At 34.2% G+C, this 27,445-nt stretch overlaps 1 protein-coding gene across 1 annotated transcript in view; it reads right to left on the bottom strand.

The window, feature by feature from the left end:
* Positions 1 to 2,803: 2,803 nt before the first annotated feature.
* The window catches only part of LOC110461193, a 40,611-nt gene continuing 15,969 nt past the window's right edge, over positions 2,804 to 27,445 (bottom strand). Inside the window, exons 4-12 of the mRNA XM_021514559.1 lie at positions 17,580 to 17,744; positions 16,848 to 16,963; positions 14,238 to 14,419; positions 13,497 to 13,650; positions 12,761 to 12,817; positions 11,901 to 12,035; positions 9,918 to 11,307; positions 9,105 to 9,196; positions 2,804 to 8,231 (exon numbers count right to left, since the gene is read on the bottom strand). Of these exons, the coding sequence (XP_021370234.1) occupies positions 8,092 to 8,231; positions 9,105 to 9,196; positions 9,918 to 11,307; positions 11,901 to 12,035; positions 12,761 to 12,817; positions 13,497 to 13,650; positions 14,238 to 14,419; positions 16,848 to 16,963; positions 17,580 to 17,744 (2,431 nt within the window). The 3' untranslated portion in view covers positions 2,804 to 8,091. The remainder of the gene's footprint in view (positions 8,232 to 9,104; positions 9,197 to 9,917; positions 11,308 to 11,900; positions 12,036 to 12,760; positions 12,818 to 13,496; positions 13,651 to 14,237; positions 14,420 to 16,847; positions 16,964 to 17,579; positions 17,745 to 27,445) is intronic.

Below are 27,445 nucleotides of genomic sequence, written 5' to 3'. Positions count from 1 at the left end.
GCTTGTTTTTTTATGTAATGATTTTGTGTATTCGATACACACACACTGTAAATAGTGTTGTGTATTCGATACCAACCACTGTAAATAGTTTTCACACCCAAACCATCCTAGAGTTCCTACCAGTTCATTATGTTTTTGACACCATCAATTCTTGTTAACATTTACTTTGTTTGTGTGATGGTTACCCATAGACCTCTACTACTACATGAAGTATGATAACATTTGTGTGTTCTCTTCTGATGCTTAACATTGTAAATGTTCCGAATTAGTTTTCATTTTTTTTTCATGAAGTAAACCAAACCTTTTAATAGATGTCAAAGAAATGTAATTACCAGGATTCAGCTAGGCCCGGTTGTAAAAGCCTGATCCGGTATTGAGTCAGTCATGAAGGGTTTCATAATGTGATGTTTAAAAAAAATCTAAAACTTTGAATATTATTATGTTTCTTGTCATTAAAGGATTGTTTTGTTGAATTTCAACATTTTTGAAAATATGCATGTACTTTACCTTGTGTTGATTGTACTATCTACCTTGTGTTGAGAAATTCAGACAGAGGATAATTTATCACAGCCCAGTAAGGTATGGTATCTGCAAATGTGTATATAAAAACTTGATTCAAAGTCTCATTATCGATTAAGAATTCATTTGTTTATGAGTTATTTATCTAAATACAAAATGTATGTTTTAACTCATTCACCACTGCAGACACATTTGAACTCTTCCAATTCAAAGGTTGGAATGGTTCATTATGAAATTTCAGGGCTGACTGAGTTGAATGAAAATAGAAACCCTGGTGGATCCATTTTAAGGATCTTGCATCTGTTATTGAGTTAGGTCTTACAACTCTTTATATATATTCCCTTATGTTTGAGTGGGAAATTGTACATGAAATACATGAGTCTGTATGATTGGAATTTCTTCTGAACAAATTGTGGGGGTGTGTGGGGATGTGTTTTGCTTCAGTTGCATAATTATGTTTTAAAAACACTGTTTGAAATAAAATGTCTTCCTTGAAGATTTGTGTCTTTGCTGTTGATGTTTTCAACGAGCTTGAGAGTATAAACAGACTAGTCCAGCGAAAAGGGTATTCTGTAAATGTATCATATTTCATACCTTTGACACATTAGCAGAAATGTTTACAAACTTTCACATTCCCTATATTGTCAACAGAAACTTCAGCCTGTCATACTTGTAGCAAACCTTACCAGTAATTTACGGTAGGTAGCAAATGTGTATCACACATGGCTGAAGGAGAGGTTGCCAATGTGTTCGATATTTGCCAATCTTTCAATTCAATTTTTGTAATTATCTCAAGAACTGGCCAAAATCGAAATATCACAATCACTCTGTTCACCTCAGATTGAGCTTGAAATAAAGTTTCTATGATAAATATGTACCAAAAACAACACTTGAGCTTACTTGTGTTTCTAAACATTTTCTTCAATTTGTTAGACATGAATCGTAGGAAAACTCCTGTAGCACAACCAGTTAAGTGTTAATGATGTATATGTGTGAGGTTTCAATGACTAGTTCGGTTCGATACATTGTATGTACTCTCTCACCTTCATCCGACAGATGACTAATGCGTATGTAAAATGTATACGAGTTGGCAATATGAAATCGACGTTGATTCGGTAAAGCTATATTGGTTATTTATCTGATGAGGGTGATATTCCGTCTTTTCGTATTGCAGAGTTATCTTCTCTTGTGAGCAGGTATTGATTGTTACGTCATTTGTTTGTGAGAGTAACGTCATCAATTTTTGAGAAAACGACGTAATTTTCGCACACAAACCAATGACGTAACAATCAATACAATGTACCTGTTCACAAGAGAAGATAACTCTTCAATACGCAAAGACTGAATAGAACATACCGTGCTAGTCATCAAAACGTCACACATAGACATGTAAGTGGTTGTGCTAGATGAACTTTTCTGCGATAAAGCTTGTTTGGCTAGAACCAGGTGCTGATGCTATTTTGGCCAAGTTACTTGTATTTTAAAAGTATATATATATAAGGCCGGAACTGAATGTAACAATCCCTCACAACGGCGTCAAGTGAGAAAATATATATATCATGTGTTGATGACCTACAAGTGTATATAAATGATAGAGTGGAGTAGTGCCAAGTATGTAGATTTCATCAGATCAGCTGTTCTCTCGTGGGCTGGTCATGTATAGTTTTAGCAGTGAACAGCAAATGTCAGTTGGTACATGTGCAATAGATATACAATACATATCTGGTGATTTATGATCAATGACGAATGACCAAATAGCCCTGACATATGCACAGCTCATTAGAAAATATCAAATACAACAAAACGCTTCGATACATAATTACATTTTTAATTTTATCTACAATATAACACACTTTATTTCAAATCCAAAGAGGATACACAAATATGCGAGAACGAAATGTGGGAGAATATTGACAATTACACTGTATGTTAATTTTCATTTGCTTAATGACGATACTGATTTAATATTCAGATACACTTACACAACCCTTGTTACGGTACTGGAATGACACAAAAATGATACTGACATGACAATTAAATGATACTAACATTATACAGAAATGAAACTGAAATGACATTTCTATGATTCTGACATGACACTGAAATAAAACTGAAATGACACTCAAATGATTCTGACATGATTCTGAAATGATGCTGAACTGACACCGAAATGACTCAAAATGCTACGGAAATGACACTGTTATGATACTGAAATGACAATTAGATTATACAGACCTGATACTGAAATAATACTGAAATGATACTGACTCGATACTGAAATGATCCTGACTCGATACTGAAATGATACTGACTCGATACTTAAATGATACTGACTCGGTACTGAAATGATACTGAAATGATAATTAGATTATAATGAAGTGATACTGAAATAATACTGAAATGATACTGACTCGATACTGAAATGATACTAACTCGATACTGAAATGATACTGAAATGATAATTAGATTATAATGAAGTGATACTGAAATAATACTGAAATGATACTGACTCGATACTGAAATGATCCTGACTCGATACTGAAATGATACTGAAATGATAATTAGATTATACCGACATGATACTGAAATAATACTGAAATGATACTGAAATGATACTATACTGAAATGATACTGAAATGATAATTAGATTATACCGACATGATACTGAAATAATACTGAAATGATACTGACTCGATACTGAAATGATACTGAAATGATAATTAGATTATAATGAAGTGATACTGAAATAATACTGAAATGATACTGACTCGATACTGAAATGATACTGAAATGATACTGAAATGATACTGACTCGATACTGAAATGATATTGAAATGTAACAGATTTTTATTGAATGATGCATGTACTTAAATGCATCTGACTTGATACTTAATGAAATGACGCTGACATCAATTATGAATTTATCTTCCGTTTTGTAAAATGTTTGACTTCGTGTAATGATAACGTTACAATGTTTACAACTCACAAATACACAAACATATTCCCATTACAGCATGTACATGTATACATTTTATGCTATATATTTAACACACCTTTGATGATACAGCATAGCATTTATCCTTCCTCGCTTGTAGCCAACATTGATATGCTGGGGTTATCTTTCATATTTACCACTTTCAATTTTACAATATATCTCGTCATGATAACATAAAAAGAAAATGAATAATTATTTAACCGCTGAAAGGCTAATTAGTAAAATTCGCATTCTAAACAAATACATTTCCTGTTCTTAGTAGTTCCTGTTGTGGAACCAAATCTGTGTGACCTGCTTATGGGATATTAAATATCTCCCAATTTGGTTGCATGTACTTATTCGATATTGGACAAATAAACTCAAAGTACAACAATTGCTGGTTCCTACAGCGATACTTCACATCCTGTAAAGAATGGCAATTTTTGCGATGTGTAAATGTGTAAATTACCGTGAAAATATCCACACGCCAATAGTTTTACAGATTATATAGATTATAGCTATAGGTGCATGAAACACAAAGCTTTCAGAACCAACGCGAATATTTCTAAACCGCAATCAGTTCAAAGAGCCGCAACAACATCTCCACCCGCGAAATTGTCCACTTTTACTGGGTAGCCCAAGTTTCCTCTGGCTCTGACGGCAGACAAGGACGATATATTGACAGATCCAGACATATTGTTTTGTCAAAATGTTTTGATTTGGTGTCAGGGCTAGAGGAAACCCGGGTTACTTTCTGGGACACGTTGGACTAGAATTTTGCTCTTTGACAGTTCTCTTAACTCTATTACAAAAATAAAGTATATCGTGTAGAGTCCATTAACATCATCATATGCGGTATATTTAGAGACACTGTACTTCCACAAACACACAGAATACATGCAGCTGGCATGTACGCTAAAAGCAAAGCTATTAATGAGCAATCTATGGTATCTTTGAGTTGTCCTTATAAATGATTGTCAGGTAATTACAATGGCTTGCTGACTGAATTAAGGATCAACTGTTCTACATAAATATAATTAACAAGTCATTTCCATGCATGACATATGTAGACAACCCTCCCTATGGACCGTGTTCAGGGATATCTTCTCGACATTTATTGATATTTATGTAAACAGACCACAATCAGTCAATGGATCTATACCAGATGTGTATATCTTCGTTTCCATTAATTAGTTAAGATCAATAATTACTTATAAGAATAAAACCATTATATACATTTATGATGTGCCAGGACTCAATGGTTCCGCGTCCAGCATCACATTTCTAGGAGATGCCAGAATGAATAAACTGCTCTCTCTTAGGCGTAGAGTTTATCAAATGCACATGATTGATTGTATGCTTTGTTGTAAAAATACGTTTTATCACAAGTATTACACTCATCAAGTTCCTTTTTGAAAATATAATATAAAGCAAGAATTACACTCATAAACGCCCTATGCAAATCTTAATGATCAGTGGGGGGTTTTGTGTGGAAATGAAGTTTATCACAAATATACACCAATCAATGTCTTATACAATTACATAAAAGTGTGTAGTCAATGACATAATAGTGTGTTATCAATGACATAATAGTATGTTATCAATGACATAATATTGTGTTATCAATGACAAAATAGTGGGTTATCAATGACAGAATAGTGTGTTATCAATGACATAACAGTGTGTTATCAATGACATAATAGTGTGTTATCAATGACATAATATTGTGTTATCAATGACATAAAAGTGTGTTATCAATGACATAATAGTATGTTATCAATACAATAATAGTGTGTTATCAATGACAAAATATTGTGTTATCAATGACATAATAGTGTGTAAGCAATGACAAAATATTGTGTTATCAATGACATACTAGTGTGTTATCAATGACATGATATTGTGTTATGAATTACATACTTTTGTGTTATCGTTGACATAATATTGTGTTATTAATGGTATATCATTGTTATCAATGACAAAATATTGTGTTATCAATGACATAAAATCGTGTTATCAATAACATACTAGTGTGTTATCAATGAAATGATATTGTGTTATCAATGACATAGTGGGTAATCAATGACATAATAGTGTGTTATCAATGACAAAATATTGTGTTATCAATGACAAAATATTGTGTTATCCATAACATACTAGTGTGTTATCAATGACATGATATTGTGTTATCAATTACATACTTTTGTGTTATCAATGACATAATATGTGTTATTAATGGTATAATAGTGTGTTATCAAAGACATACTATTGTGTTATCAATGGCATACTATTGTGTTATCAATGACTTAATATTTTGTTATCAATGACAAACTAGTGTGTTATCAATGACATGATATTGTGTTATCAATTACATAATTTGTGTTATCAATGACATAAAAGTGTGTTATTAATGGTATAATAGGGTGTTATCAGAGACAAAATATTGTGTTATCAATGACATACTATTGTGTTATCAATGACATAAAATCGTGTTATCAATTACATACTAGTGTGTTATCAATGAAATGATATTGTTTTATCAATGACATAGTGGGTAATCAATGACATAATATTGTGTTATCAATGACAAAATATTGTGTTATCAATGACAAAATATTGTGTTATCAATGACATAATAGTGTGTAATCAATGACATAAAAGTGTGTTATTAATGGTATAATAGGGTGTTATCAAAGACAAAATATTGTGTTATCAATGACATACTATTGTGTTATCAATGGAATAATAGTGTGTTATCAATGGCAAAATAATGTGTTATTAATGGCATAATAGTGTGTTATCAATGGCATAAAAGTGTGTTATCAATAACATAATATTGTGGTATCAATGACACAATAGTGTGTTATCAATGACATACTATTGTGTTATCAATGACATAATAATGTGTTATCAATGACATGATAGTGTGTTATCAATGACATTTTTTTATCAATGACATACTAATGTGTTATCAATGACATAATATTGTGTTATCAATGACATACTATTTTGTTATCAATGACATAATAGTTTGTTATCAATGACAGTATATGAAGTTACCAATATCATGATATTACGTCACGAATGATAAAATACTCATTGTATTACGTTACCAATGAAAATGTATATGATGTTACCAATGATATGATATGTTGTTGCTGATAGCATAATAGTATGATACCAAAGACAAGATACATAATTATATTGTGTTACCAGTGACATGATGTTATGCTACCAATGACAAGAGAGTACCGATAACATGAAATAAGGGTAACGATGATATGTTATGTCATCAATAACATGATATTATGTAACCAGTAATATTATATTATGTCATCAATAACGCGATATTATATAACGAGTAATATTATATTATGGCATTAATAACGCGATAGTATGTAACCAGTAATACTATATTATGTCATCAATAACATGCTTTTATGTAACCATTAATATCATATTATGCCATTAATAACGCGATATTATATAACCAGTAATATCATATTATGGCATTAATAACGCGATATTATGTTGCAAGTAAAATGATAATTTTTTACAATGTAATGACACTATGTTACATGTACCTTTCATTTTTCACATAACATTCGTGTGATGTGTAAATGCACTCATACCATAGTTTGGTCTTATGTTACTGGTGTGAAATAATGTTTCGATAGCCTTGATTGTAACATCGCATATAGTTCAATATGTCAATAGCGGTGGTGTTAGCCTTCCAGATGGCATCGATAACGAACTAACGATAGTCAGAGAATATTCGTATTATTACTTTGTTGGTTTAGTAAAAGCAATATTCAATTTGACTTAATTTACTAAGTAATATGCTATCAAAGTCGTCCTAACGTTTTCATTTAGCCTAGCATATCCTAGTATATCCTTGATATAAAACAATCACTTATAGACGTCACAAATCTCATACAACAATCCGTTATATTTTCTCTTTAACAAAGTCTATCAATATTTGATTTTTCATGCCATCGCCGATGTAGTATATTAGTGTGATATTCCGATTAAATGCCTTCTGAAATACTACATAGCAAGGTATTTTTGGCCTTAAGTGTATATGCTTTACTTATAGTACATACATATGTACGTATCTGGACAATGGCTCACTGTGTAGGTTATCCGACCCCTCTTGATACAATGCCTGTAGGTTTCTGGCGGTCATTAACCAAGTTCCTGACCGGCAGAAGCACGTACGGCTGTAGGATTAACCATTTTGATGTATTCCATATTGAGAACGAATCCTCCTGAATAATCAATTACTGTAGCTCTTTGATATATCCAGCAATACATGGTTGTTTGTTAGTTATTTATCTTACGTATGAAAGGAATGATACGTAGTAATGTCCGTTATCCATATTTTTAATATCAATAAGTAAAATATTTCGTTAACTAGATAACGTAGAAAGAGATGCGTCTCGCATTCGATGGCCGGTATGTCCTACAGACACTTACTGATAAGGAATAATAGATATGTCTTATTACCAGATTATAAAAAACAGCACCAATAATCCGGTGCTACCACGTGCAGGACGTGGGTCTACCCTGTCTCCACTACAACATCGACGGTCTTTTTTTCATCGTTTCTCACTGGAAGCACTTATTGACATCATTCGTCTGGTTTTAGCAAGAATTTGTACCAGAATGAGATCCCAGACCTCGACTATTGACAACACGCTTGCACCAAGGAACAGTCCCATGGATCCACCGATATCACCTGCAAGTATATATAAAACAAAATTTGAAAGAATAAAAAAGCGAAGGACATACTGTAAATGATTAGCGGTAATAATACTTTAGAGGTCGTTGAGGTAAAACGAATGCGCAGGTAACAATTAACAAATTAACATTCAAAAACATTTAGAAAGTTGAATGTAACTCACACACACAAGTTATTGCACCTTTACAATTTGCTATTTGAAACAATATACCACAAATGAATTACACTGCATCATGCATCTATTTTGCCCTTGTAGCACTCATAGGTGATGTTAGGAGCCGAAAGAGTTTGAAATTCAAATAGGTCTAAATTACTGTTGAAACCCACAAAATCAACAAAATAAAAAAACACGAAATTTAGTGAAAGTGTTTCACGGGCTCAATTGGTTATAACCGCTGAATATCAAATCAATGAATCCGTGCATACTATAAACACATAACATATGTAGCTTTGGCGATCAATCATGAAGCATGTAACTCGGAATTTGTCATGGAATAGCTGCAATATGTGCGCCTATAAAAGGTTTACAGTACGCATTCCATCGATGATATCCAATAAAACATATTTTATTTCGTGATGCGTTGACCTCGCTCAAAGTACTGTATAACATGAAATGTTCGTGGGTATTTTCTTTCGTTGCTTGAAGCAATTTAGATCGTTTCGTGGTACAAACGTTCGTGGATTCCGTAGCCTCCACGTAGTTCCGTAGCCTCCACGAAAACCACGAATGATTATATACAACGAACATGTCATGTTATACAGTAATTTGGTTTAAACCCAATCATTAAAGCATGATATATGTTATAAATTAATAAATTGGATTTCTACATTTATTGATATGTTGATTTGTGATGCAAACGGTATACTTACAAAGTAAGGCAAATATATCATATGCTTCTTGCTGGTTGATTTCCTCATAGCTCATCTGTCGATAGAAGATATCGAGCTGAAGGAAGTTATTTCTGAAATAACAATACGAAGTTATTCGCATAAAATGTGTGATTCAAGACTAAGAACTAGGTACTGTACCCTTACTGGTATCTTTTTTTTTGCACTGATAATTTCAGAAACCGCCGTATCTACTAAACATTGGTAAATTTGGTTTCTAATCAGTAATCAGTATTTTCTAATGATTTTAAAACCAAAAAACCGACATGCAAATTATAATCCTTTACAGGCATCGGGTTTTCTCCAATTTCAAACTCGTTGGTTGGAATTTGCCCATACTACACCACTTGACATGAAAAAAGTATTTTTCATCTTTTATGAATCCTGAGGGATTGACGATAACGTTTCTTCTTTTTTAATGGGTGTTAAAATTATGTAACCAAAGTGACCACACACAGAGATATTGTCCATAGTCGGAGACGGTGCCTATATAACCCTTTATGACACCACCATTTTACCACTTTAGAAACAACAGATGATATATTATTAAATCATTATTTCCTGTTAACTGCAATACAATTAATTCTAGCTACAGAGTTACGGCCAACCGCGGGGACTGCTAATCCACAAGCAGATTTAACAACCCTGTGATGTAAAATAAACACTAGACATGCACCTTATCTAAAAAGTTATAACCGTCGTTTATACACTGTACTCTGTCGAATAAAATCAATTTTAAAGCAATCTACAAAAGGACAACCGTATTCAACAAGCTTACGTCTTAATCATACTCACTTGATGAAATCACTATCTATTATGATGGACTCTTTGAATGCTCTTGCGTCGACTATGAATGCCTCGAGTGCGTCCAGAAATAGTGCGTCTTTGTTGTCAACTATCTGTGACATTTGACACATGTTCCGTATTTCTGAGAAAGCGGAACGAATTTCTATTGCGACATCTGAAAAGTTGCGAAGAAGCCGAGATTCATTCAGGTATTCATAATATTCCATTGAATCAATATCATCTACAACTATCTTCCACATTTCTAATACATCTTCTTCCAAACGATTGACCCAGTCAATTAAATTTGTTTCCCTTACGCGGACATTTTGGAAAAACATCTTGAACTCAGTCATCCCGTCCTGTATGCCCTGTGACGTCAGCAATTCAACAATGGCCATTTTTGTAGCATTCTCTTCGTGTATATACTGCGATATGTCCCATAGAACGTTGTTTAGCGGGTTTAAAAATAGAGCATCTGTTTTGTCTAGTTCTAATTCTAGAGACTTTAAACTTTGCAAGATATTTTCCATTAATGTTGAATATTGCGACCATATGCTATTGAAATATTCTAATCGTTTTTGTAAGACCCCAATCGGCCATTCTATTGTATCAAAATAGAACACACTTCTTGCAAAAACAAAATTGCGCATGTAGTATTTGAACTCCTCTCTACAGTAAAACATCCGATCTTCATCCAAAGTCGAGTTATAAAAAGCAACATCCGAGAGTTCCTGTAGCCACTCCAATCGCTCAATAGTTTTGTTCAAGTATAGGCCGTACTTTTGCCCGTACTTGACGGCATAACTATTATGGACGCGTGCTTCCATAATAAGATGCCTTGGCGTTGCTGGTCTATTAAAATGTCGCCCTAGGCCTTCAAACGAATAGTTAAAAATAGGAGCACCCATATCATAAGCATTGATGAGCGTGGAATAATTGTCGAATGCTAGGTTTACGATTGCCTTTCGATTTTGTAGCATGAGTGTCGTGGTCTCATGCATCATAAGCCTCGCGGAATGGTCAGTAAAGTTTTCATTAGCCATCATCCTAATTCGACTTTCAATAGTTAAGATATACTCAGCGTACGCCAAGGCAACTATATGAATGACCCTCTCTTCCATAGCGTCCCTTGCACGTATGAAATTCTTCTTTACGATGTATTCTTGAAATCTGTATAGAAACTCTTTGTTGGAATAGATTTCAAATGTCTCGGAATAACTGTCATTTACCATCATACTGAGATCATCAATCATGGTAGAAAGGTTATCCAACACTAGATGCTCAACGTCATTCAGTGTTTTTTCTAAGTTCTTAGCCAGGGTCACTGTTCTTTGAAATGTTGAATTTTCCATCCGTGAAGTCACCTCTGTAGCTTTCAGCAGTTCGGCCGACAAAACCGCTGTAAGATAATAATTATGGATCTTACGTCTTCTGTGTCGATAAATGTGAATAACTAAACTTGATACGAACCATGGCGGTTTCAGAAACATTATTATCTACCCTTGAAGGGCGTGTGTATTAGAAGGTCTATAACGTTTGATGGATAACCCCTATAGCCAAGCGGGAGTTTTTGTGATGTTAACAGTACACTGTATATGCACGTAGCAATACGTTTTCTTTAATTTGCAACAAGTAAGTTTTTTTTAGTTTATCTTCCTAAAGATATTTATAACTATTATACTTATAAGAAAATTACATATTTCTTTCAGTTTTTAATTTCTATTAAATAAGTAAAAATGTATATCTACAGTTTTGGGACGCATGTCCTTCATTCTTTCCCGCACTACTCAAGCGATGCCATTTTGATAGCGTTTGCTGTTTTTCATGACTGACGGAGTATAGTCCACACAGGACATCATTATATGGGCAAAGAGTGCAAACACAGACAATAATTTATCTATATAACATACAGCAAAAAAAGCGATTTACTCTAATACACATATTGGATCCGTAAATATATATCAGCAAATGTGACGTTGTTTACATAAATACCTTTGTCGTTGTTGCTAAGGAACTTGTTGACAGCGTACTGAGACGTGGAGGCATACGAGATGTCCGGCTCGTAAATAATGAAATTACAAGGCACAGGGCAGTCACAAAGAGTATCATGTATACTGGGAAACTCATCTGCAAGACGACAAGATGATACAGTCAATGGTAATGTAGATGATGTCATGTCATGTTTATTTTAGCGTCAGTTGTATATTCTCTTGATGAAGTTTCAAAATACAACTACAGTTTACAACAGACAATTTGTAAAATATTGTAGCTCAAATTTGTTTTCTTTTCAGGTTTAGGGCTTTATGTATTTTCTTATAATCACCGTTCTGTTACTGTTTTCACTTTTTTTTTATATATATATAATTACACATACATGTATATACGTATGAATAACTATATCGAGTCTGGTATAATTGGTATTCTTCGAAAGAATTTTTTTCGAAAACCTAATATCAGGAAGCCAACTTCAGTCTATTATGAAAAATTGCGAGAGCTTGGTGAACAATTACATCGACTTTTATAATTTGCCAGTTTGGTTACACTCATAGCAGTGAGAGATGTTATCAAATTCGTGTAACAAACAGGCAGATAATGTTACTAGACGAATTTGAGGCTTTGGCATAAACTATCACGTGACTCTATTAAGGAATAATCATAGCACGATGAAGAGAAGATAGGTGTGCTACTGTTTATTGAAATAAGGAGTTCCATTCTATGTCACCTAGTGAAGGGGCATTGATGCTCCAGTCGGTATAAATATCTATGGTATGTTAGGTTTGACACAATAAGTAAGAAATCGTGCTTCTTCACAGAAACAATAAAGTGTCCGTTGTCTGTGTCACACAGCATACCGATGAGTGGCTTTAGACATTTGAAGTACTCGTATAGCGTGCACACTGGGGGGTCACCTGGAACAAAACATTCAACGAAATAATATTTCAAAAGCTTTTTATTTGTAACTGTCGTCAAACAATATTTCCTTCATCATAAAAAACTCACTATGGAAATATTTCAAATGCATTCCGCTCACTTAGGTGTAATTGTCATCAAACGCGAATTACATTAACAAAGAGTAAATCTTAAAATGGAAATATCGCACAGTTACTGCATTGTAACTGACGTCGAGTATCAATTGCATCAGAATGAAAGATGATAACATGGTGGCAATATTTCAAAAACCTTTCTTTAATGAAATGAAATTGTCATCAAACAAAATTGCATTAGCATGAAGTATATTTTCACTGAATTTATAGGTGATTTATATTAGGCATAATGATAGAAACTAATGTTTTTTCCTCGTTGATGATAATGATTGATATTAGAAAATTGTTATTATGTCAAAATATAAAAATGGGAGAAAATCCTTTTGATCGGCTGGATATGTTTGATATAGAAGCTTGACTGGTGTCAAGAGCTCATTGATAAAGTTCTAATATGCTACATCTAATTGACTTTAAAAGCTATTTTATTTTATTTCGAACACTAAATAGCGGTTTTACAGACTACATGTGACATATTTGACCTTGTGAAAGATTTGTTAAAGTTTCCAGAAGAAGATGATATGTTTAATGAACTCATGATACATACCGTTTTTATGTAGCATGTAGGCGTGGCGACAACCACATCTCAACTTGGCCAGGGAAGTTAGACAGTCCATCTGACAAGCGTCCATCGAAAACGTATCAACATACTCCAGTGTGTGTTCTCTACAACTTCCGTGCGGGCGGGGCAGGTTACTTATCTACAATACATATCCTACACTTACCATATGTGTTAATATATTAAGGATGTCTGTCCCACTGCCGACAAAACACTAAACAAATCCATTATAGCTTTTCTTGAAAACGTCTCCTTTACAATTAGAAAATTGTAGTGATTTTGTTTCTTTAATCTTTTTGAACTTCTAGTGAAAGTTCAGCAATATCTGGGTTTCAGAAATGATTTATCAAAGCTATAGTCACGGATGAAGTAGAGTTTTCAATGCACATATCTATTTTGGCAATAGTACGAGGGATTCTTAAATATGAGTCTCGCATATGCTACAGTGGTAATGTACCACGGATATTCAATATGAAAAATAGGAAACAAAAAACTAAGGAAACACATTTTTTCGAAATCAATATAAAGGTCGAAAAGAATATTTAATTGAGACAGTCTTTGACAGTTGGGATGTCTTTGAAAGGTAACATCATAACACGGTGACCACAGAAGTGTAAAAATGAAAAGTTACCACAGTTTTAAATCAGATTACCAATAGGACCCAGCCATTCACAAAATCCTAGAATTAAGGTTATTTTAGGACCCTATAAGTGGTGTCAAGATCCTTACGCGGAACACCTTGACACCGACGAACACGTGAGCACCGGTGGACACCGCCTGACCCAGCGCGTGCACACGCGGTACCTCTCCATTAGCGTGCAGTAACATCTTCACCCCCGCGGCGTCATGGGGGCCAGGCATATACTCATATTGTTCCACGTTCAAGGTCAGTCGTAGGCCGTTCTCCACCCCTGTACATAAAATATTTACACCACTTATATACAATACATTTTTTTTTCTTTTTATTTTCTTCAATAAATAATAAGGTCATTTGCAAAGTGTTACATGTATTTTTTATTTGTTCTGAAATAGAAAAAAGGTGTTTTCTAACGTACACATGATAACTACGCTTATAGGCATTATCGTTGCATATAAAAGTCACTATGAGTAATGTATCTTGTTCATTTGTCTAGAGAGTTTTATAATGCGGAAAATATGACCAGGGAAACTCGAGGGCGTGAACAACACATGGTGGTTAATTACCATGTGATGTGCTCAATATAAACTGACCAGAAACCACTGCTTTATAGATTTTCTATAATTCTAAAATAAATAAATATTAATCCTATATGTACGTGCGAGTATTCAAAATGATGACACGAAGGGAGTGAAAAGGTGTGGACTGAATGAGGATGGGGGTAAATGATAAAACTGAAATATTAAAAAAGAGGTTTGAAAAACAAAATCTGCAATTTTTACTCTTACGTCACTAGACAAATAAAACGTCAAACGAACGATTCCTGTTTTGAAGATGTAGTTTGTTCTCCCTCAAACTCTGTCCAAATGTTAAGCATTGTTTTTGTTAGCACTGCACAATAATGGAGAGAATTTCATCATTGCAATGTAATGCTTTGCAGCTGCACTCAACTGTATTCCAGTATTCAAACGCATTGACGACCGTGGATCTACACCAGCTGGTATACTATTGAATTGCTGGTTATTTGCTTCAATAATGCATTTGTTATTGACACAGACCATATATTGCAAGTTTGATGAATTGAATAATTGTATAGTTTTTAATGTTTGTCGTCGATTTCGGATATTGTATTTGAGCGTTGACAATCTAATCTGATTAGGGAAAAGGGCAAACTTTTATTGGTAAAATATGGCCAAACATTCGCCACAATGAATTTCACAATCTACTTCTGATTACATTATCGGCAAAATTTCCTAATAATTAATCTCACAAGCTATGGACGGTCTCACAATCCTATAATAATGATTAGATTATTACCAAAGAGACTTCAGTTTATATCCGATACTGGTTGAATCGCTTGTTTACACAATGAATGTGGGCATGTGTACCAAATTACCCAAATCCGTTCGGACCAGTGGGGGTATGTTGACATCAATTTGATGACTAAATTGATATAATTGCAAACAAGAGGAGTAATGATGTCACATCCATCAAACTGTTTGACACATTGTCATATATTTATTTACAATTTATCCACGGAACGTAATAACCTGACCACACATTTGCAATTAGACAATTTACATACTCCAGTAAACGTCCAGACATATTCAATAGAAAGTGATATGGAATGTTTATGATATGCATTGGACTTTAGTCGGTATTAAGAGGGACATCATCATGGCTAATGAACTGCAATTAGACCAGGGAGTAACTCTCTCGATTTTATCGTAAAAAAATCATTATCGAGAGTTAATCTCAATTTGCATTATCACTAGATAGTGGAGTGGTTAGCTGTCCAAACTAGGTCACGGATGGCGCACTGATTGGCAATGGCTACGCGATATATAAAGTCTTTGTATACGGAACGCTAGGAAATTGTTTCAAGGCTTTATCTATCATGCATGGGAAATTGCAACGTCGTTAGTCAGATTCCAATAACTTTGAGACAAATATGATTGGCATTAATTTTTAATCTGTCGTAATAATTATCTATTGATCCCTTAATCCACTTAGTATTCATCGTTTAATTACAATACGGACAATTTAAACCAGACGGTTGCCTGGTTTAGGAAGGTTGAATTCAAGGTGAGGCTACATGTAAGATTGTTCGTGAAAAGAATTAGCTGCCAGGGATGACCTGATGGATGAGCAACGATAGCGTCAAGTATGTTTGCCAATTGTACAAAAAATCCAAGAGAAATATTAAAACAAAACCCCATTTAAGAGGCACATACACATTGTAAGCAATTACCCCTTCACAGTTCATACTTCATAACGCGTTGAAATATCGTTTGATACATTGCGCGTGCAGAACAGCATACCAGGGCCCCTTTTCACGATGTCGTTATCATAATCAAACTGTGGGCGTGAGCTCAAGGTGATATTTGTTCTGGTGATAATAAATACAAAGTGCACATTTCGTTTTTTCATAAATTTGATATCTGATAGTGCTACATTATTAAAACGAGTTAAACGAAAGATGGTTTGAACCTGGAATCACTGCTTGACCATGATTACTGTCCAAACAGTGTTGTGAGAAAGGGATCCTTAACATACTCCAGGACAATTCCACCTTTGAACAATCCACTGTGGATAGTCCCTTTTCAACATAATTAAAGTTGCAAAATATCACCAGGAAGTTCAATGGAAGGATAAAACAAAGAAAATGAAAATGAACTCATCTAACAAATTAAACATATTACCAACGGACGAGATATACTCCTGGTTTCTCCCCTCGTTGAATGTGTAGCATACACCATGGTCGGTAAGTGTAGTGTTGAAGTCGGCCGTGGTACACGGCAAACCCTTCCAGAAACACCTACAATAATTAACATTATGCACTTAAGTTTAATTCTAGATAACTTTCGAATACCTAATATTTTAAATATAAACGAAGAAACATGGCTCTGATTGTTAGGTGTGATTATAATGTTATTAGTTAAAAAACGTCTTTCTAATATTTTACTATTTAGTAAAGTTTGAAACATAATAAGCGTATTCGCGCCATTTTCCGCAAGAACGACTTTTTGTCTCGTTCGTAGGATTTTTGGCTCATTTCAACGAATTATTGCGTTATTCATTTATCAAAAAAATGGCGCAAATAAGTTTTAATAGAAACATGTAATTAAAACACATGACAAAGCTTCGGAGAAACATGTGATCACAATTTGGGACGCCTCCTCACAACACGGGACAGAGGGTGACAGAAACTCGATATTGTAACGTGAAACAAAGGGCGGTCATCAACATGTAACCATAACAAGTGTACACAAGGATTCAGAAACATGTCAACAAAATGGAAAACAAACGGTTTTTTGTTTACTTTACTGTAACACATTTCACCATATCTTACTTTTATTTTTTTGAAGATCTTGACAGAACAGCTTGACCATATAATACAGTTGTTAACCTGAAATATGCAACGAAGTTTGTACCTGGTAATGAAGTCTTCTTTCTGATGAGCTGATTGGAGAAACAAATCTTCAAGTGTCAGATTCTGGTCATTAAATCTGGCCAGATCGTTTTCATTAAATGTATCCGGGTGCGTGTACATGCTCTCCAACAGGCGGTATCTATTGAGTTGATTGGATATACTTGCCCTTGAAAAGAAAAATGGTAAGAATCTTTTCGTTAAACATATATTTGAATGACGTAATAATCCATATTTTTCATATGTCTTGCAGCTGCCCGGTGATTTATTTCAAGATGGCTACTCTGATCACGTGGTACCTTAAAGCAAACATTATTACCCAGTGATCTACTAATAGAATATTCTTTGAAAACGAGATGCTATAACAACACATTTCAATAAATTATTTGTGACAAATTGAAATAAACAAAAGTGTGTATTGAATTATAATCCAGTTGCAGTGTTTTTGAGTTGCTATAATGTTTAGAATAGTATGCCGTTGCTTTGCGACGGTAGAAAGGTACGAGAAGTAATTGAACAACACAAGGTTCATTTTATAATGCAAAAACAATGCATCGTCACTAAGTTGAGATGAGAGCTTTTCTAGTGAAATGGTTTTGGTTTTGTTTACCAGAGAAGTAAACAGGGAATGCGTTACTGAAAGGAACAAAGTAGTTATATGAGAAACCTAACATAGGGAACCAGGGTGGAACCAATTAGGACACCAGGTCGATGTTGTATTCATCACTTTCAACAATGTACCCATGCAGAATGAGCAGAGGAAAACTAAGGATTCTGCAGTGGACTCATACTGATACTCTCTCACGATCATGCAGTGGGATGCAGCAGGCCAATAACTGACACCGAACCTGTAAGGGTAGTCTCTATTGAAACACCCACATTTTACTATGTAAAACAATATATACAACTTAGACGTATGAAAAACTTGATCGATCTGTTGAAATATGTACACCGTAAACATACTGCAAACTGCATACTTTGACAAGCCATGTTCATCTTAATCAATATAATTGCACCAGACTTCTCAATGTTTATAGTATAAGCTGAACTTCGAGTCGATAAGCAAGCAAACATTTCCCCTAACATCATTCGTCGCACAACAACCAATAAAACACGTTTATAACTTGTGTAAATACGAGAATCAGATTGCGCCGACGAAGACAATCGTGTTACAACTATTAACAGTTAACTGAAGAGCGACACGCAACGACACCAGATCCGCAGATAAGAAGAAAAGTCTCCATACACAACGGACACGCATGACATCGTAGACAAACGGTCTAATAGTGACTTGATAAAACCTGTGCTAACTCATAATTCTCTTAAACGTTGGTTCTATTGGTGACGGACTGTCTATAGCTTATTTAACACATTGCCCTTTCATATGAAAAAGTATGACGATGAAGTATGGGTCTTGTTTTGCTGTATTCAAAACGGTTTAGTGGAACAAGGAATACAAAATTACACGGGTTATATTAGTAATTGCTCTGGAACCAAGCTATTACAATAAACGTGGATGCATAACACCTTTTGGTGTGCGGGGGTTATGTGTGACTATTTTGATTTTTTTCCATGGTTGTGTGACGGAATTACTTTTTTGTTGTTTCTAAATAAAGACAAGGACTTCAGCAAACAGACAGTCTTTTTCCCGCCATATTATTGGGACATTATTGGGACAAGGCAAATGTATTTCAACATAACAATAAGAAAAACCTTGCGGCTATTGTGACGTCACATCTAAAAATGTTTGTTATATTTAACACCAAATACTGCGATTTAATTGGTCGACTTTGTGTAGAAATAACAAAATGATTTGTTTTGTCTCTGTAGAAACATTATTTGACAACTAGGTTTTTGCATATTACGGCGCAACTATCGATTCATAAAGTGAAGTCATTCATGCAATTATCTCTTAATTGGTTTTCACAAGCAGTGTTGATAGCCATTTCGGAACATTTTTGTGATATCCGTAAAAAAGCTATGCTTTATTTATATCCAATATTGTAACCTAGCCAAATAATATTTTATCTTGATCTCATGCGCTTAGTTGTACGCTTCACAACACAGACGATAGTTATGAATGAATTTCATTCGGTTCTGGTATCGCCTCGGCGCCCGCTGGTGTTTTTTTCTTCCGACTTTGAGTCGGATGGTTATGGCTTTTTTTTGGCTGTTTTGTTTAAATAATGCACTGCTTAACCGCGTTGGATAAAGTGTATGTACATAACGTGAACATTATATAATTCTACACTCTCACACCCAGTACACCATGTGATATTCCCACAAACGTTTTTTCAAAGATCAATCAGCGTTCATAGTTCTCTTTGTTATATATTGTTGATTGAACATGAGGTTTTGGCCATGTGTTGATGAATGATGCAGAATCAGATAATATCTTGATAATGAGGTTTATAAAAATAAATAGAAGTTGTAATTTACTTTGTTAACAACTTTCACAGCAAGTCAATAAAAGGGTAAAACAAATATGTGTTATTTGTAGGGACATTCATACACGTTTGACCATTGATTCGATTCTGAACAAAGTGGAGCCATTAGTTTTTATCTTGAATATACAATGTCCTGAAGAGTGAAGTTATGTTTTATGTCTGTTAATGATTCTTTTGGTGCCATCATATAAACGATTACAAGATATATCAAACAGCCAGTACACGAAGTTTCCACTTACCGGATGTATCAGTGTCTTTCTGCCTTGTTACACAAAATATCAATACTAATTCGATACCAGTATCAAATAGAAATAGCTTGTGATAACGACTCTTTTCCGGTTGTGTTTCCAGTCAAGTAGTCACAAATAGCACACACAAAGAAAATCAGGGCATTGCTTATCAACATATATTTGCTAACACAAACACATGTTAATGGATCAGATGCTGCAAAACGTAAGTAATGTCAGGGTTTGGTTCTAGAGTTTAACATCCTTTTAATAGCGAAAGTCATTGAAGGACATGCATCCACGCACGAAATGTAGGCGTGTGTGAAAGCGACAGTTTGGTGTATTTGCCTATTTGTTATAGCGTGGATTTGGTGCTGATCCTCACTGCGTCAACCTGCATATTAAAAATGGAGTTGTTGCTCTATCTCTAATTGTTGAACGTTTAGAAGGGAATACAAATATCGTTTGTTTGCCCTGGTCTGGGAAGAGAACACTGTTTGTTTTAAAAGAGAAAATTCTGCATTATAGTCAAAAATGAACTTGTACCAATGTAGGCGTTATAAAGTACAAAGCAAATATAAAGAGTAAAAGTTCAAATTCCGTAGAGAGACGAAAAGATGAATGTCAGACGTCGCGATTTGATGCTTTATACACGTTATTGCAACCAATATAACATTGTACACATGTCAATGGCCGCAGTGACACCTGGTCTTTAAAGTGATGGGTGGACTTTCTTTTGTCTGGTCCATTTAATCAACCATTGTGGTTGTACAAAAGTACTCGCGATTTGCCCAGATTTACTTAATATTGCATGCATCTGTCTTTTTTCATTGAGTTTGTTTCTTGGAGCACTTTATTGCGTCAATGAAATGAAATTTGACACCATGAAAGAAAATTTATGTTTAGCTGACACTATTTTCATATTTTTTCCGTTTCCATTATTTTGTAAGTCAAAGAACAAAATGGCATAATAAATCGACTTCAACTGAATAACTTATCTCCATAACATACAATATGACCTATAATTTTTTCCCGTTATCATACTGAAACGTTTATTTCAGTATGTGAAAATTTGTTTCAAAATAGCGCCATAATTACCTCAAACAAATTCCAAAAAGAAAGGTAAAATGCATAGGGGAACGCAACAAAAATGGTGTGTACACAATCATGACATGACAAAATGTCAAACAAGGAAATGTTATTTACACCTATATCTTCTAATAAGAACAGAAAACTATTCACTTTCCAAAAAAAATGTGTTTTACTTTTTAGCAACAATATCTAGTTCGCAAAATAAACACTAATGGATGTCATGATCGAATACTCCATAGCAACAAGCTATCCTTAGTAATCTTCTCTCTATAGCTATCACTCCAGCACACCAACATCATGTGTTTAAAAATTCACTTATGTTGTATAAAGCTATCATTTACTCAGGGAGACTATCGGCTTGGTTTGGATAGCTGCTATATTGGCTGTATATCATTGTCCGTACCTTCCTAAAATAGACCCAACATATTAGTTTAGTCGAAGCGTATCTATTGCCGTTAATAGACTGTGAGATTAAGCAAATGGGTTCAAAACTTATCGAGGCCCAGTAGGGATGAGGTATTACTTCTTCCGTCTTCATATTTTGATTGATTAAGACAACCGAAGTGTATAAAGCAAAGAAAATTGTCATCAAATGCACGAAAAAAACTGCAGACTTATCACCGAGCCGATTGCATGGCTTCCACGACACGGCTTTGGTCATATACAGACGATGTCAACTTACAGTGATGGCATTTAATAGGTAATCAATAATACCCGGACATTTTATATTTCATCAAGTTATTCCAATAAACGAACAACTTGCTTCAACACTTATAAATTATATTTATCGACAAATATTAATAAAATAACGATATGATAATTATCATTTGACTGCATGTCTTATTATATTAACGTTACAGGCTATATCAATAAAATACCTAATGAATATAAATCTGATCTCTATACATTAAGCAGGTAAGTATTTACACCTTGCTAACTCGTTATCAGTGAGTGTTGTGTCGTTCATGCCGATGTATCCAAGTTACAACTGTATGCTGTAGTGTATGCTATGTTTGGTATACTGTATGAATTACCAAATTTGGTGGCATGACATGAAATTAAGGTCAGCTTGGAGACCATTCCCAGGTATAAGGGGGGTAAAATGGGGGACCACAAATCACAATTGGTCTCTTATTATTATTTGCAGCTTTAGTGTTACACAGTAGATCAAAATTATGAAGAACTTTTAAAAAATAACATGTAGATTTGTCAAAAAGAGACCATATGTGATTTTCGGTCCCCCAGTTTACCCCTTATATTTCAGAATGATCTCCAAGCTGACCTTATTTTCATGTCATTTCATAATGGCGTAGCCCCAATGTACATTGTATGTATTTAAACTTAGTGGTGATACAATGTACACCACCAGTAGGCCCAAATTGGCACACCACCTTTACTGGTTGTAATTGATTTTTGATATCCTGATGTTGAAAGATAGTATCGGTACCCAACTTTTAAGCAAAGAAAAATAGCCTCGTTTAAATTTATGACTAAGCAAATTTTTAACAAGTCCAAAATCGGAATTCTCACTTTAATAATGAAATTTTACATACTTTACCGCTTAAATCTTCATTAAAAAGAACAACTCTTCCTTTATTTTGTATGATAATCGGTATCAAAGTAGTAGTTGGAATATGTTGCATTCAATGATGGAACACTATTATAGCTATTGTGTCATTTAAATTCTTTATGAGGAATTTAACTTGAACACCCACACAGGTGTAAGTCAACGATGTCCCATGCCTTTTTACGTTAAATTTATTTTGTAATTCTAAGCGGGGGCCGACGCTAATGTTTAATCTCAATAGACGTCGACCCCAACTTTCATAGGTGCAATCAACATGTATGCATGTGTGTGTTACATTTATGTTTTATTATATTTCAGTGTATTTGCTATATATGAAACAAATTACGAACAGTATTTCCCCCTTAGACTCGTTAACGATATTACTTGGAAATAGAACCACCGCTGATTAAAAAGTTCATTTGGCCAGAGCGACCGTATCGATATTGGAGGTTATGGGTTCGGGTCCCAGTCTTGCCTTGTTTTAGTTTTACTTTTGCTTATTTCATCTAGCATATTTTCTTGGAATGACCTTTGTGCTCACTACCTTGGGACAAAAAGTGACCAATATAGATATGCTACACTAGTTGATATATTTGGGATCCATCTCTCTTTTTACCACCTTCTTCTCAATTTCTGATGCCTCACTTGGCAATGCATCTATTTCAGTCTTGGTGTAGAGCGTTTGTTCAAAGTAAGAAAATTACAGGTCCTGTCTTCAGACCGAGACAAACCAAAGTCCTAAAATTAAAACAGTGTATTTTGCAGCTCTCTGGGTGACAGTCAGTTTTTAATTGGTAGCTATAAGGACTGGTTAACTTGTTGTCAGGATAACGTGACCGGATGTAATAATGTGCTGGGTGCCTTTGACGTGAAATTTCAGTGAGGTAGCACTCTAACGTCAGCATCAGATCTGCGCTATCGCAAGGAGGTAAATAAACCAACACACCGCCTCCAGCATACACGAAGCATTACAAACATGAAGGCACATAACCAAACAAACCTAACAAAACAAGATAATATCAACCGTGATATTTACGTCAAATGACCATTCCCTTTTTAATTATCAAAGGAGAGGAAGAATCTTGATATCGACCTATTCGACTTTTCAGTTGTGACAGAACTCACCTGGCTACTGCACCTATCACGCAAACATGATTTCCCTCGATAGTACTGTTATCATGTCCAACAATGATAACGTGTAGTGATTCATTGATTCAACACGTGATGTCATGAGGTATCGAATCTTTAAAATGAAAACATCGTTGCATAAAACTCTGTAAACAGTATCGATATTAGGATGGTATAATGTATTATGTTTTGTCGATATGTTTTATTTTAGGAAAGACCAGCTTTTAACGCATTATGTCACCCTTTCTAAGGTAAAAAGTATTATTATTATCTGTTATATCCCCCGAAACTATAACGTACTTTTGTGAAAATGCAAATTGATGACGACATTTAAATGACTTTTTCATTTGTTTTCTTTCTTTGGTTTGATTTTTTATGTCTTTGAATAATAAACCCATTGCATATATATAGAAAAAAAAAACCACACACATCTTTTAATGCAATCTAAATTGTGAATTGTCCAAATGTGAAAATGAGACTTTAATTAAGTGATTTTTTGTAGACAATTATAGCGTTTTAACGACCTGTTTTCTCTATAATCAACCGAATCGTATCACGATGCATTCATTAACCATTAAGGGCTGGTGTTAGTTGCTTTCAGGCGTAAAAACGCGCTTATGTAACTGTGATAATTATCAAAGCAATTGTGTCATGCATATTGAAATGCATTGATTTGTAAGTATTGTCCTATCATTATCATTCCTGATTCGTATTTATAGCGATGTTGATGGACGTTTTGATAACATGAACGTTTATCATGAAATCAGTGACAGCGACTCCATAGAGAAATAGGTAATTTTATGACTTTGTTCAGGTGATATTTGAGAGTACAAGCAATAATGCCTTCCTAAGCCTTTCTTCATTATTAACTCATCAACAACGTTCTGTTTTAATTTCTGGCAATGCAGATTGACAATTCGATAATGTAAATCTTTTATCACGTGAAAGCCAATCCATAGAGAAATCAGTATATTTATGGCTTTGGTCAGCTAATATTTGTGCCTTCAAACGCCTTTCTCCATTATTAGTTTCTCATCAACGTCCTGTTTGTCTTTTTACCTGGTACAAGTCCCCAAGGTTAAATGATGTTTGTATAAACGTACTTGCATATCGTTACCAATGTGGCAAAGCTATCAATATGAATTCACAGAATTGATATTACCATGATGAATATGCATCATAACAGAGATGCTCGATGGAAACCTATTATTGAGTATCGACATATGCAGTGAAACGCCACTTACTCTAACTCACATTACTCTAATAACCCCTGGTCCTTGAATAATTCGCTTGGTCCCGACCGAGCTCTTATAAATCCTTTGTAAATAATATATATATACTGTATTAGTATATATCCTTTGTAAAACTGCTATTGCTCGAATAGCCCATGTTCCTCGAACCCTTATATACCTCCAACCACTCGGAACCTACGTATTTAACCTTTCCATTCGTCGGACAGGTAGAACACATGCACACGTAAGAGAAATGTCGTTCATGTGACTGACTACAAATCTATATCTATATACTATTAATATTTTTATTGAATGCTGAACAGATGACACAGCGTTGTTATCAGATATCAACTTTCAAAATCAGGTTGCTTGCAGGTAACATTTCATGGAAAGTGAACTCACAATATATGTAGAATATGATTTTATTATGTCTTTCCATGTGGACTTTGGCGAAATATAGATTTGATATATTTAAAGGAATCACAATTTTATAATGACCACCTCAAAGAACCGATCCAAATTTGATTATGACGTCAGAAGACAAATTCGACATATGATCGCGACATCCAATCAGATAACCCGATTCAACGTATTTTGACAGGTTACTGCAAATATCATTTTTTTTTATAATTTGTTTATTTTCAAAGATATTTTTATTACATAAATACGTAAACACCACAAACAACCACATACATACAATTCCCTTTTGCATGGTTTGTCTATTGCATCGTCATATCTTTCATCATCATCCTCATCATGACTGAATATCATCATCAGCCTTGTCAAATCATCAATAGTATTACACCATTATCATCATCATCATCATCACCATCATCATCATCATCAACAGACGCATCCCAATAATCATCAATACATCAATCATCCTCCTCGTCAATAAACCTTCATCACCATTAATGCAAAATCATAATTTTCAATACATCATCATCATCAATGTATCATCATTGCTCCCATTAATATATATATGTTCTTATATATATATAAATAGATATTGACAACCATACACAAGAGAGAGAGAGAGAGAGAGAGAGAGAGAGACACATACATGTAAATAGATTTACTTTTTTCAGAAGTACATATATAATTTAAAGAATAAAAGAAAAATGGCAAAGTTAGGATGACAGGTTATATTTACAGGATAGGTTTCCATTTTCTCCAATCAATTTCAAACTTCCTTCTTATGTAACTGTTTTTACTATTGTTAACATAGTTCTGAACAAGGAAATGGTCTTTGATGACATTGATAAGTGCATTGAGACTCAAAGACTTGTGAAGACATCTAGTCTTATATATATAGTGTTTGATAAGAATTAAAATTTCATTATCAACAGTACTCGCTCGTGGTGATAATATTCCAAAAAGTAATGATTCTTTATTTATTAAAACAGGGATTAGAAGAATGTCACAAAGAGTTTCAAGTCTCTGCAGTAGTCCCTGCACTTCTTGACATTCCCATAAACAATGAACTATAGTTTCTCTTTCCAAATTACACCGATTACATAAGGGACTAGGAAATATCTTGGCGTTTCGGGAAATGTGGTAAACGTTTTCGAATTAAATATATAATGGATATAAGATATGTATACAATATTATTTTATTACACCAGTATGACCGAATATAGTCAGTACCAGAATAAATTGCGTTCATAGAGCTATGGAAGCAATTTGATCAGCGTCATTTTAAAGCTTCTCCTGCCGCCTCGAAAAAGATGAGGCAATCGTTAAAAACAAACGTTTTGGTGATGTCAGACTTTTCGAGGAATCTAATTTGTACATACGATACATATACTTTAATAATGTAAGGGAATATCTTTTATATATATCAATAATACTAAACATTGAGAATGTAAATATAAGCACTGAACGGCATATTTTTGAAAGTTCATGATGTATGAACGCAAATCAGTTACTTATATATATACTATGAAGCCGTAGCGGGCTTCATGTAATATGTATGTAACCGATTGGCGTTCACACCAACATGAAATTGAAGAAAATGCCGTCAATCCTTATTTGAGTACATTTTCATCAGAACGATAGCTGTAGCTTCAAAGAAATGGTAAAATTAATAGCACAATCTTTGGCACCACATTCTAATGAACTCACGCTTGACAAGTCTGCGCGCATATAGGAAAGATGTACTTAACAAACAGGTATTC

This window comes from Mizuhopecten yessoensis, unplaced genomic scaffold (assembly GCF_002113885.1).
Source record: "Mizuhopecten yessoensis strain PY_sf001 unplaced genomic scaffold, ASM211388v2 scaffold10589, whole genome shotgun sequence".
Classification (NCBI taxonomy): Eukaryota; Metazoa; Mollusca; class Bivalvia; order Pectinida; family Pectinidae; genus Mizuhopecten; species Mizuhopecten yessoensis.
This window is presented reverse-complemented; position numbering and strand designations above follow the sequence as displayed.